At 44.6% G+C, this 12,852-nt stretch overlaps 1 protein-coding gene across 1 annotated transcript in view; it reads left to right on the top strand.

Moving 5' to 3' along the window:
* The window catches only part of RYR3 (ryanodine receptor 3), a 530,733-nt gene that overhangs the window by 483,725 nt on the left and 34,156 nt on the right, over positions 1-12,852 (top strand). The window contains 11 exon segments of the mRNA XM_086710284.1: positions 878-984; positions 1,406-1,457; positions 2,442-2,498; positions 3,680-3,779; positions 3,931-4,010; positions 6,049-6,125; positions 9,215-9,288; positions 9,537-9,554; positions 9,991-10,071; positions 10,548-10,636; positions 12,292-12,420. Coding sequence (XP_086566410.1) covers positions 878-984; positions 1,406-1,457; positions 2,442-2,498; positions 3,680-3,779; positions 3,931-4,010; positions 6,049-6,125; positions 9,215-9,288; positions 9,537-9,554; positions 9,991-10,071; positions 10,548-10,636; positions 12,292-12,420 — 864 coding nt within the window.

The raw sequence follows: 12,852 nt of genomic DNA, 5'->3' as shown, positions 1-12,852 counted from the left end.
TTCCCCTCTCTTTTTTGCTTTTAATCCTTTCTCTCCCATTTTTCTCCCATTTGTCTTTATGCCCTTCATTCTTTGCCTCTACTCCCATCAGTAAGAATGACGGCTCTTAAGTTTTCCCAGCTTCTTGATGAGTGAACTTGACAGTGAGCCCTGCCCTTTTGGCCCTGCCCTTCGGAACCGTTCACGCAGCCTGCGTAGCTCTCACAATTTACTGAATGTGGTATGCCCTTCGGGCTCTGCCGCTGCTAGAAACTCCCACCTCTTGCATCAGCTGCTATTTCCTTTTCCATAAGAGGAGATTGAGAAGAGTTAAAGAGGAGAAACTGCCAGGCTTGGAGCTCCAGGATGACATCATTCAGGAAGAAGATTCTAGAATCAGCAGTGAAGTTAGGAGAGAAATGAATAGTTAGCAGACCCCAAATGGCCCCCGTGTTTTATAACTCCTGCCCCACCCCTATTTCCAGCCCACCTCTCCAGGAGAACTTTCAAGTGTTGACCGAGAGGTCCAGACTCTCGGGGAGCTGTCCAGAGCCTCCCTCCTGAACTTGGGTGCCCAGAGCTTGCATGAGACTTCTGCTCACTGGAGTCTGTAGCTCCTCCCCTGTGGTCAGGCTTTTGCTTTTCCTTTCATTTTGTTGGAATTGAGAATTGCAATGTTTCTTTGGCTGAAAAAAATATATATATATATATTTACGTCCCAAACCTTGCATCCTTAAGGGCTTCTCGTCCAGTGATAAACATACGACATAGTGGTTTCTCTCTGTGCTTTGATCTGACGCACTGTGTGCCTTGCGCTTTCCCTTCTCTTTGTTCGCATGTGGTTGTGTGGCTTGTGCTGAGGTCCATGCCTAACACCTGTCTGCATTGGTTTGTGTAGAAATGCCCCAAGGTGGAAGAGGAGGAGGAGGAGGAGACAGACAAGCACCCAGACCCACTTCATCAGATCATTCTCCATTTTAGCCGCAATGCTCTCACGGAGAGGAGGTCAGCACCAGCAGAGCATCCTGCTTCTCAGAAGCACCGGGAGTGGCTTGTACCAGCCCCACACTTTCATCCCACAGACGGCACTGCCTGGAAAGGGGGTGCCAGATTCAAACAGTTCTTCCTGGCTGCCCTATTGTTGGCCATCAGGAAACATCCGGGGAAACTACATAAGCCACAGTCCTCTCGTCATAACGTGAGACACTGAGGCTGAAGAGGAGCCTGCAACTGTAACCTTGATCGCTGAATTCCACCATCAGCCAATGCTGGTGCAGATTTTCAGAGCGGTTTCTAAGAATCCGGGTGGGGGAAGGGGTTTGTTCATTCACTCACTAGTACATAGAATTTAAGATTTCTGTGGCTCTTAGTCTTTTCTGCTGAGTCCAAAAAAGAGCCTGCTAAATATTTCCTCCATTCTTTCCAGCAAATTGGAAGACGACCCCTTGTACACCTCCTATTCCAGCATGATGGCCAAGGTACACCTGAGTTTTCTTCTCTCATCGTCTCAGTCTTTCTCTCTTCCCTTTTGCCTCTTCAGACACGCGAAAACTGTCATTTTGAACAGCAGGGCATAGGACTCGGTCATGACATGGACTCCAGGCACTGCACAATTCATGTGCCATAGGGGTGACATTAGCAAACCATTCCACCATCCCCCTCAGGAAACTCAGAAGCGTTGCGGAAACAGTGGGTGCCAATGGCTCAGTTCACCCAGCAGTTCCAAGCCAGCTATATGGAGTTTAGGTGTATAGACTGTCTTTGCATTTTCAGTCAATGTTCAGAACATATCCAAAAGCTCAAACACATCTGTAGGTGAAGGAAGTTCAGTACATTTGGAAACAGGCTTTAGACACTGGAATGAGAGCCTGTGCTCTGGCAGAGGCAGAGTGACATTGTTCCTATGTCACGTAGAATGACCGTGGCCTCCGGAATGCTGAGTGGTAAGGGAATTGCTCCTTCTCAAATGTGAAACCTTCACATCAGGCAGAAAGAGGGATCAGTTGGGGTACAGGAGCACCTGTTCCTTTAGCTGCTGCACCACAGGGTCATGATGAGAAGGAGCACTTTGGGATTCACATCCTAGGTGTCTCCAGTCTTCTTGCCAAGCCCCGAGCTCTTGTTTGGAAAGGGACAGCTCCCTGCACTCTTGCCTCCCTTTACAGCAGAACTTTATATGGTGGAAGAGATCAGGTCTGTGGTTAAACCAGGTAGGTCCCTGCTGGCTCTGTGAGCTTGGTGTTCCCATTTCTCATTTTTGAACCCCTTGGTAGCTGCAAAGATAACATTTCGAGTAGAAATGTTGCCCTGCAGTGGTCAAAATGTTCTTGGCTTACAAAGTGCTGAGGTCCTGAGGTGCGTGTGAATTACATCCTGTCCCTTGCCCTTGCACAGTAGAACAGTCTTGTTTATTAGGCTTATCTTTAACTTGTTTCCTCCTTTCCCTCTTCCACGGAATCCAGAGTTGTCAGAGTGGGGAGGACGAAGAAGAAGAGGAAGACAAGGAAAAGACATTTGAAGTAAGTTTTTACTAAGATTGAAGACAGGGCCACCCTCCAAAGCCAAAAGCAACAATCAGACCTTCAGAGGTGGGTGCTGACATTAACCATGTGGCACGCCCACCACGTGTATCTGGTGACAAGCACACAGGTCTGCGTGCATGGAGCACATGCATTAGCCATGGTTCTGTTGTCTCTCTTCCAGCCTAAGGAAAAGTAGCAGGCACCCAGTCAGTCCACAAACCCCCCCATGGGTTTGGTCTTCTGGGAAATTTTGTACTCCTACTCAAATATGGTAGCAACAGGAGCGAGAGAAGGACAAATTCAAACGTCTAAACATGAAAACTGAAACCAATGGAGACACTAGGGTGATTTTTGCACTACTATTCTATAAATGTAATTACTAGCAATTTTGATTTTGAGGCATGCAGGACTCAGAGTCTCCCAAGATAAAAACCTTATTAGTTTACTGGTACCCTTTTTATAGACACAGTAGACAACAGTGAAAGTAACTATAATTATAGTTCTGGAAGGCCTTGACATTCTAGTATTCCATATTTGGTAAAGTCTCTGTTAATGGCCTGAGCATTCTAAAAAAAAATTTTTTTTAATGTCTATTTTTGAGACAGAGAGCATGAATGGAGGAGGGTCAGAGAGAGAGGGAGACACAGAATCTGAAACAGGCTCTGGGCTCTGAGCTGTCAGCACAGAGCCCGACACAGGGCTCGAACTCACAGGCTGTGAGATCATGACCCAAGCTGAAGTCGAATGCTCAACCGACTGAGCCACCCAGGCGCCCCGGCCTGAGCATTCTAGATAAATGGGTGTTCTCTACATTCAGGCAGATTTGCTTCACCTGAGCCCTCAGCAGGTTTCACTGTATGTTGGAACATTGAAAACAAACACATTTTCACCAGGGGTCACTTCCTATAATTATAGTATTACAGGGGAATGGGCTATGTTTCCTACCAGTGCAGAAAGTGGGAAATTCATCATCACCATAGGAGTAAATTGTGGATGGGCAGTTTTGGAAAGCTGAATAGTGTCTGAAAACCAACCTCAGATGTCTCCTCTGTTCAAAATTACATGTGTTGCCTTCCTTAAGCAGATTCTCTCCCTCAGTGTACCTTACCATGGCAGATTGCCTGAGGATTAATAAATCTTCCCTTGCTTTGTTTTTTGTTGTTGCTTTTTCTTTCCAGGAGAAGGAAATGGAAAAGCAGAAAACCCTCTACCAACAAGCTCGACTGCATGAGCGTGGGGCTGCAGAGATGGTCCTCCAGATGATAAGTGCCAGCAAAGGTGATTCTGTGATTTGTGGATGGGCCCTGTAGCTACCACAGTGATAGCACACTGTGACACGAAGTCATTATTAAAGAGTCCCAACAAAGCCCAGTAGATGTGATTTACCCTCTGTTTCCGTGGTAATTCAATCAAATCTTCACGATGGCAGGTGAGATGAGCCCCATGGTGGTTGAGACTCTGAAGCTGGGGATCGCCATTCTGAATGGGGGCAACGCTGGTGTACAACAGGTACTGGGGACTCACAGTTGGTAGTGCACACTTCCCAGGGTATTCCCAGTTGGCAGCTGTCACACTCCGGGCAAGAGGTGTTGACTCTGCTACAGCGGGAGCCACCCAGAATCACCTGTGCTGGTGTTTTGCCCTTAGTGGCCAATTATATCAGAGTAGCTGGGAACACAGATAAAACCAGAGCTAGGAGGCTACAGATAAATGTATGCTTGATAAAGAGGGTTTACCCATGGTTCAAAGAGAAAAACATTTAATTTTTTCATCATCAGATGATTTGTTTCTTGTACAAACAGGCTCTGAAGGAAGTTCTCTAAGCCTTAGGTTTTTATTTTAATCATTTTACGTGTTAGCTGTCTTCCCACGAGCAAGGAGCCCAGTCGGTTAAGTGGAGTTCATAAACCCCACACACCTGTTTGTCCGTTCATTCGTTTATTCGTTCATTCACTAACCGTATTGTGATTGCTGACAACACTAAGGTCAGCCTCTGCTCTGGGATGAAGGGTACGGCAGTGAATGAAGCAACTACAAACTCTTGCCACCACGCATTAAATGAGAACACACGGAAGCCCAATGGGGAGCTCCTGGCACATGGAACTCATTCAACAATCTTAGTTGAAGCTGGTCGCAGGAGACAGGAAGATTCTGGTGTCTCCAGGGCCCTCCAGGCTCTGCCTTAAATCATCTGTGTGCCCAGGAATGTGACATTTCAAAGACTCTTGGCATTCGTGAGGGTTACATCACAGAGAGATGTAGCCTGTGAGAACTTCCAGATTTATAACTACCATTATTGTACATAATTTTTCCCAGCCTTTCATTCTTCCCAAACCAATTTGTCACGAAAGAACTTCCATTTTCTTTTTTTTTTTTTTTTAATTTTTTTTTTCAACATTTATTTATTTTTGGGACAGAGAGAGACAGAGCATGAACGGGGGACGGGCAGAGAGAGAGGGAGACACAGAACTGGAAACAGGCTCCAGGCTCTGAGCCATCAGCCCAGAGCCCGACGCGGGGCTCGAACCCACGGACCGCGAGATCGTGACCTGGCTGAAGTCGGACGCTTAACCAACCGCGCCACCCAGGCGCCCCTTTTTTTTTTTTTTTTTTTAATTTTTTTTTTTCAACATTTATTTATTTTTGGGACAGAGAGAGACAGAGCATGAACGGGGGAGGGGCAGAGAGAGAGGGAGACACAGAACTGGAAACAGGCTCCAGGCTCTGAGCCATCAGCCCAGAGCCCGTTTTTTTAATTTTTTTTTTTTTCAACATTTATTTATTTTTGGGACAGAGAGAGACAGAGCATGAACGGGGGAGGGGCAGAGAGAGAGGGAGTTCAAGAACTTCCATTTTCTAAGACACGCTTCACTTTCTCTTCTCTTCCGTCACCACCCCATCAGTTGATTTTCTTTTTTCTTTTCTTTTCTTTTCTTTTCTTTCTTTTCTTTTCTTTTTTCTTTCTTTCTTTCTTTCTTTCTTTCTTTCTTTCTTTCTTTCTTTCTTTCTTTCTTTCTTTCCTTTCTTTTTTTTTTACATTTTTATGATGTCAGACAAAGTTACTGCCTTCCCAGTAACCGAGAACAGAGGTAACAAAGTCTGATTGTGAAAGACAGTGAACTCTCAATTGGGTTCATTACTGGCTAAGCTCCTTGCTCCAGGGTACCATACTGAGCACATGAGTTTTTCATATTCTACCTTAGCAACATTTAACTAGATCACAGTCCTGGTGCTTGTTCCCAAATGGGAGAGACTTTAAACAATAAATCTGTGAATGCCCATGGTCTCCTATACTGCCCTAGCACAAATGCCAGTGGATCTTTATAAAACAAAATGTCCATCCAAAGGGATTCTGGTTCCATAACAAGAGGGTGGGGCTCAGGCACATGGAAAGGTTTATGTGGTTCTAATGCTTACCCAAGGTTACAAACCACCTGGATATGACTCTGTGTGACTGGGCTTGGCATTTCTCCATAACATTTGGGAGGGTCAGTATTTGTGGCATAACTTACATTGCTTTTCCTTTTAAAATGTGTCTCCCTTCTAGAAAATGCTAGATTACCTAAAGGAGAAAAAGGATGCTGGATTCTTTCAAAGCCTTTCCGGCCTTATGCAGTCTTGCAGGTAAATATGAGAAAACCACCTATAGCGTTTTTTTCTGTTCAGAAGAAAGAAGAATGGGGTGAGGAGGAGCACAAAATAGAATAGTTCGTCAAGGAATTGTTGAGGAAAGACCTACCTGCCTTAGAAAGCTAAAAGGATGGGGATTGTTCCTCCAGTCTGTAAGATTACGTTCAAAGGGCATACAGAAGGGAAAATGTAATCTCCATTACGCGCACACACACACCTCGTTTGGTTTTTTAATTACCTTTACCTCCTTTTTTTGGGGTATGTTGTTTTTCTCAGAGCTGAGTGTTTCGCCTAAACATAAATCCTCATAAAAGTAAATCCAGAAAAGAATGAAAAAGAGGAGGAATACCTCACTAGGACTCTAATGCTGTGTTTTCATTAGACCCATTGGGCACTTTGTTAATCTTCATCCTTAACAATTCTTGGAGCCTGAGTAAGTATCGGGTGGGTACATATTTTGACAGATCTGTTTCGACAGAGGGACATCCTAACCCAGGAATATTTTGCCATAGCCTAAAAACCAAAGCATTAAACTTCGCACTTTTATTACCATATATGTAAGTGTCACCTCATGGCTGACCCCCTGACAAATGAACAATGTGTAGCCAAAGGTCATAAGGTTACCATACTTGCTCATTTTGGAAACAAGCTAAGCAATCTTTCCAAGAAAAGTGTCAGTTTATCCTCTAAGATTCATATGTATTGTGAATAGTCTACAGCTTGTTCTGAAAGAAACCAAGGTTGGAACACCTGGGTGGCTCAGTTGATTAAGCGTCCAAGTCTTGGCTTAGGCTCAGGTCATGAACTTACAATTAGTGAGTTCAAGCCCCACATCAGGCTCTGCATTGATGGTGTGGAGCCTGCTTGAAATTCTCCCTCTCCCTCTCCACCTCCCTCTGTTTCTCTCTCTGCCTCCCTCTCTCTGCCTCCCTCTCTCTGCCTCCCTCTTTCTCTCTCCCTCCCTCCCTCCCTCCCTCCCTCCCTCCCTCCCTCTCTCCCTCTCTGACCCTCCCCAACTCATGCTCTCACGTGTTCTCAGAATAAATAGGTAAGCTTTAAAAAAAAGAAAGAAGGGTGCCTGGGTGGCTCATTGGTTAAGCCTCCGACTTCAGCTCAGGTCATGATCTCATGGTTTGTAGGTTTGAGCCCCCCCCCCACATCAGACTGTGCTGACAGCTCAGAGCCTGGAGCCTGCTTCGAATTCTGTGTCTCCCTCTCTCTCTGCCCCTCCCCTGTTAACTTTCTGTCTCTTTCTTTCTCTCTCCCTCTCTCAAAAATTAACAAACATTAACATTTCTAAATAAAAAAAAAAAGAAAGCAAAGTTATAATTATCTAGCTCATTTTCCTCTAATTAATATTCTTAAAAATGGAGCATCAGGCTTTGCACTTAAAAATTTGCGGGATGGACATTCTTTTGGTGGAGTTCATAATTCTGCTAATCTTCTTTGATGGAGTAAATATCGTACCCAGGGGTTGTAGGGAGCATATTTGAGCTGCGGTACAATCCCTTATACTGAGCTCCATTTTCCCCCCACCAATAACCAATCCATTTATTACCTCTCTCAGGAAAAGAAAATGTGATAGTGTCCGACCTGACCCACTCAGTGTAAAATAGTACATGTAGACTCAGAGATGGCAAAAATCAAGGCAGTCCAGTTCCATATTGCCCATGAAATTCTCAATTAAATTTCTGAGTGTTCTCTTAGTAGTCTGTAATACTTCCTATTACTAAACTCATTTATAATGATGGCTTGGAGAGACAAGTGACATACCTTTAGAAGCCAACTGAGTTCTCACAGAAGTTTTAGGATATTTTTATGCTTTTCTACTGATTATAAAAATAATACGTATTTGTAAAATATTGAAGCAGAGAAGTTAAAACATTTGAAATGGGTGGCTTGGAACACTGTAAGGGTCAGAAATGTCTCCAGATTGTCTGCTGAATCAGAACTGCTGCTTTAAAGCAGCTATGTCCAAAGGCCCTGTTTCCCTTGACAGCAAAACCCAAATAGAAGGATGGTTTTATGTTATTGAGAAGACCCTGTTTACAGCAGGATCTGAGAAAAACCAACAATATGGCAGTAGGAATTTCACTGTTTTCTCTTTAAAATGTATCTAAGTTGCAGAAGATCTGTGGCTCCCTAAAAGGGGGAAGAAATGCTGGATTTTTCCCTAACATCTTTCCAATCCAACCGTCATTTCCTTTGCCCAGTGGTAAAAGGAAGGCAAAGTTTTGTGGACTCTTAAAGGACTCAGCCACAAGCTACCCTAACAGCTAGATTTTTGTGAGACCTTATATGATGTTCTGTAAAGTCTTTCAGAGTTGGGAAGGAGTTAGAGCCTGTCAGAGAACTAGAATGAGTCCCAATTGGAAATAATATGATTATACATTGTCCTCTTTATCAAGTTCTGTGGTGGTGCTCGTGGCTCCTGGCTAAGTAGGATTTGGTGGTGGCTGTGACTGAGAAATTTGGAGAAAGTGTGGGAACAAGAAAAAAAAAAGGGGCCAGCTTGTTACAGGTTCAGGAATACTACGGACACCATTGCCCCCCGAAAGCTTCGTCCAGCTACTGTTGGCTTCTGAATGATGCAAGAATTCTAAAAGGGTGTGGCCCTTTGAAATCTGAAATTTGTAGCCCTTTCCATCAATGTTCATTCTGAGCACTAAAAACTACAGTTCCTTGTGACTCTCAGAATAGGTAAATGCAGGAGGTGAGCGTTAATTAGTGCAATTTGAAGTCAACTTTCTTTGGGGAACTCTTAGAAGCAGATTATTCCAACTCTACTTGAGAAACCTTTCTAAATCTTCATGCGTAAGAAAGGGCTCAAACTGGACAAACAAGGGCAGCTGTAACTCTTTCTGACCCTTCTCCGTGCATGTCTGTGAGCTGTGGGCGTCCTTGGACAACACCGCTTGGCGCAAACCCAGGGAACTGTCACACTTTCAACCACACTGTAATGTGTTAGGCCATTTATGGTAATATAATGACAAGATTCTTAGTCAATAGGTACAAGTGATGTTAGAAATCCATTTTCCCGGCGTGCATAGCCCTGAACCTTGTTTCCTCTTGTCTGTTACAAGTGTCCTTGATTTGAATGCATTTGAGAGGCAGAATAAAGCTGAAGGCCTGGGGATGGTTACTGAAGAAGGAACACGTAAGTAACGAATGAATGTGAAGGCCATTCTCTTCCTGATTTCCGTCTTCGTTAACTATTTCTGGTTAGAGCCCCTGCTCGGTGCATCTAAATGTGCAAGGGTGTGCTCACTTTCAGCACAATATTTCCATCGGTAGCTTTGATAAAGGCTGGATGTGTCCATAGAGCCAATCTTAACTAGACACAGTTTATCATGGTCTTTATGATTTTTCTTACTTTGCATTCTTCTGTTTTTCTCTTATCCCCAGTCATTGTCCGTGAGCGTGGTAAGTTTGAGTTTCTGGCCCAAGTTGTCTACCATGTATGCAAGTCCTCAGGGACCTTATTTAGTTGCTGCAGCGCGGACACATTTTAGGTTTGGTGGTTGCATGTGAAGCTTAACTCAGCAGTTCAATGCCTAATTAAGGAACTGTCTTCCATCTGTAAAGCATGGGTGTGGACTGTGCACCGTTACTGCCCTTAGCCTCGCTGTTTTCCTTACAAATGCATGGGGGGTGGAGGGGCTGAACATTTTAGCTTTGTTGGTCATTGCATTTTGCGGCCTCAGCTCCAGGTTAATCGGGTTTTCTCCCCCTGCAGTTAAAGTTCCCTTTCCGAACTGTTCTGACACAGGCCCTGTTATCATTTTTGCTGCTGTTTTGCATCGGGAAGTGTTCTGTGTTGAGAAGCCAAACAAATGCTCACCAGTATTCTGTTTTCAAGGTGAAAAAGTACTCCAGAATGACGAGTTTACACGAGATCTCTTTAGATTCCTGCAGTTACTTTGTGAAGGACATAACAGTGGTAAGTGGAACAGATTGATTTGTCAAAGGAAAACAACATTCAGGTGCCAAATTATGATTCAGCTCAGGATGCCACATTTAATACAACCAGCTGTTGGCTGAAGGACGACAGCTAATCCATTCCTTAAAAAAAAAAAAAAAAAAAAAACACCTTATATAAAAGGAACTTTAACGTCAGGGCTGATGTTATTTAGTGCCACCCAGGCTAAGTTGCTTCCAGAAGCTTCAGATGGTGAATCTAAACACCCTCCCCTTTCTGTCAAGTCCCTCGGGGCTCATTAAGTCCACTTTGTGGCATCACCAGGGTGGGAGGGCTCAGGGCAGAACTCTGTCCTACAGGACCTGCCAGGACCCAAACAGGATGGCCTTGTGTCAGGCTTTTCACGTAGCACGTCTCTTCTGAGTTCAGCCGAGGGGGCTTGCCCAGCTCCCTCGGCATGCTGGGAACAGGCTCTGACCCAGCCCTGGTGTTCTCAGACTTCCAGAACTTCCTGCGGACTCAGATGGGCAACACCACCACTGTAAATGTCATCATCAGTACCGTGGACTATCTCCTGCGTCTGCAGGTGAGTGGGTCTAGGATGGTGGCGTGGCTCACGTACGTCTCCAGAAGCTGAATACAGTTACCATGGGGTCAGGGAAGGCCCCGCGTACAGTCAAGCCCCAATAAGAAAGGGATTATAGGGGCGCCTGGGTGGTGCAGTCGGTTAAGCGTCCGACTTCAGCCAGGTCACGATCTCACGGTCCGTGAGTTCAAGCCCCACGTCAGGCTCTGGGCTGATGGCTCAGAGCCTGGACCCTGTTTCCGATTCTGTGTCTCCCTCTCTCTCTGACCCTCCCCCGTTCATGCTCTGTCTCTCTCTGTCCCAAAATAAATAAACGTTGAAAAAAAAAAAAGAAAGGGATTATAATTTATGTCCACACACTTAGGGGAAGTCAAACACCTAAATATGTGTGTTTGAAGACTGAAATAGGGAACTTGGTTAAATATCAAATCATCTGTTATAAAATGCTAATTTACTTCAGTTTTGCCGGTGAAAACCTCACCGCAGTGCCCTAGAGCCACAATGCATGAATGAAAACAGATTTTTTTACTAGGAAACAGAGGTACAGACGATGGTGGGAATGAGTCTTAAGAAGTCGCTTTGTGCTTAGGAAGTCACTCGTTTCAGCTGTTGGAAAGAATTCCAAATAATATCAGGAAAATCTACACAAACATAAAAAGATTCTCTTTTCTCTCTGCTGACTCTTCACCCTGGTTCTGCAGCTTACAGTTGTGACCTGGAGCCATCTGTTTAACCTCCATGTGTTCCAATTTTCTCATCTGTAAAATGGGTAGCACCCATCTCCAAGGATAGTAAAGATGGAAAGGTTAAACGTATGCAGCGGGTCAGAACAATACGTGGCACCTAACAGTGTCAGCTGATGTGTTGCCTCCATTGTGCCCATTTTTTGGATGATAATCAGTATTGCCTTTAATGTATGTTTTTCATTGTGAGTAAGTTGTCCTACATCATGGTCACCAACGTCCAGTGAACACTATCCTCTTTCCTATCTGTTCTTTTTTAAAGGGGGTATATGGGGGCGCCTGGGTGGCGCAGTCGGTTGAGCGTCCGACTTCAGCCAGGTCACGATCTCGCGGTCCGTGAGTTCGAGCCCCGCGTCGGGCTCTGGGCTGGTGGCTCGGAGCCTGGAGCCTGTTTCCGATTCTGTGTCTCCCTCTCTCTCTGCCCCTCCCCCGTTCATGCTCTGTCTCTCTCTGTCCCAAAAATAAATAAAAACGTTGAAAAAAAAAATGTAAAGGGGGTATATGTACATAAAAGATGCTAGGGATGAGATACGTCTGTGCTTTCTCAGAGTCCTGAGTCTCTCTTTTTCTTAATTTTTTTTAATGTGTATTTATTTTTGAGAGACACAAACAGAGCATGAGTCGGGGAGGGACAGAGAGAGAGGGAGACACAGACTTGGAAGCAGGCTCCCGGGTCTGAGCTGTCAGCACAGAGTCCAATACTGAGCTCAAGCTCATGAACCATGAGATCATGACCTGAGCAGAAGTCGGATGCTTAACTGACTGAGCCATCCAGGTGGCCTGAGTCCTGGGTTTCTATCCCTACAAAGAGGTCATAAAAATGTAGGATTCTCTTGTACTCTTCCTGAGCATTGGGTTTAGCATCACGGACTGCAATTTGAGAAATACTAAACTCTACTTGTTTATTCTTAGGAATCAATCAGTGATTTCTACTGGTATTATTCAGGGAAGGACATCATTGATGAATCTGGACAGCACAACTTTTCCAAAGCTCTGGCAGTCACGAAGCAGATTTTCAATTCTCTTACAGAATACATCCAGGTATGTGCTATAGAATGCATGCCTGAAAACAGAACATTTTTAACATTCCCATGTTCTGTATCCCATACAGAATATTTGGATGCATATATGGACTGTGCATCTGGCCCTAGCACTGACAATATTTATCGACAGATAGGAGCCAGTTGTACGGGAGTACTCCCAACAGCACTACCCTCTATGAGAAGCTATAGTTAATCTCCCTCTCTGTGACCTAGTCATAGCGTTGTCCTACTCTGCATTTATCTAGTTACGTTTTCCTTTCACTTCTGGACTGAAAACTCGCTGCAGGCATAAAATTTCTCATTCAACCTAAAATTCTTCATTTCTAGCACAAGCAGCACATCCTAGGTGTTCAGTAAGCATGGAGAATGGAGTGGAGTAATTGATAGAATGAAGGAATAAAGGTATAAATGGGGTTATCCTGAGTCTTTA

The sequence above is a fragment of the Puma concolor genome, chromosome B3 (assembly GCF_028749965.1).
Source record: "Puma concolor isolate L17-30 chromosome B3, mPumCon1.1.hap2, whole genome shotgun sequence".
Lineage (NCBI taxonomy): Eukaryota > Metazoa > Chordata > Mammalia > Carnivora > Felidae > Puma > Puma concolor.
The sequence above is the reverse complement of the archived record's forward strand: the minus strand, read 5'-3'. Positions and strand labels throughout refer to the sequence as shown.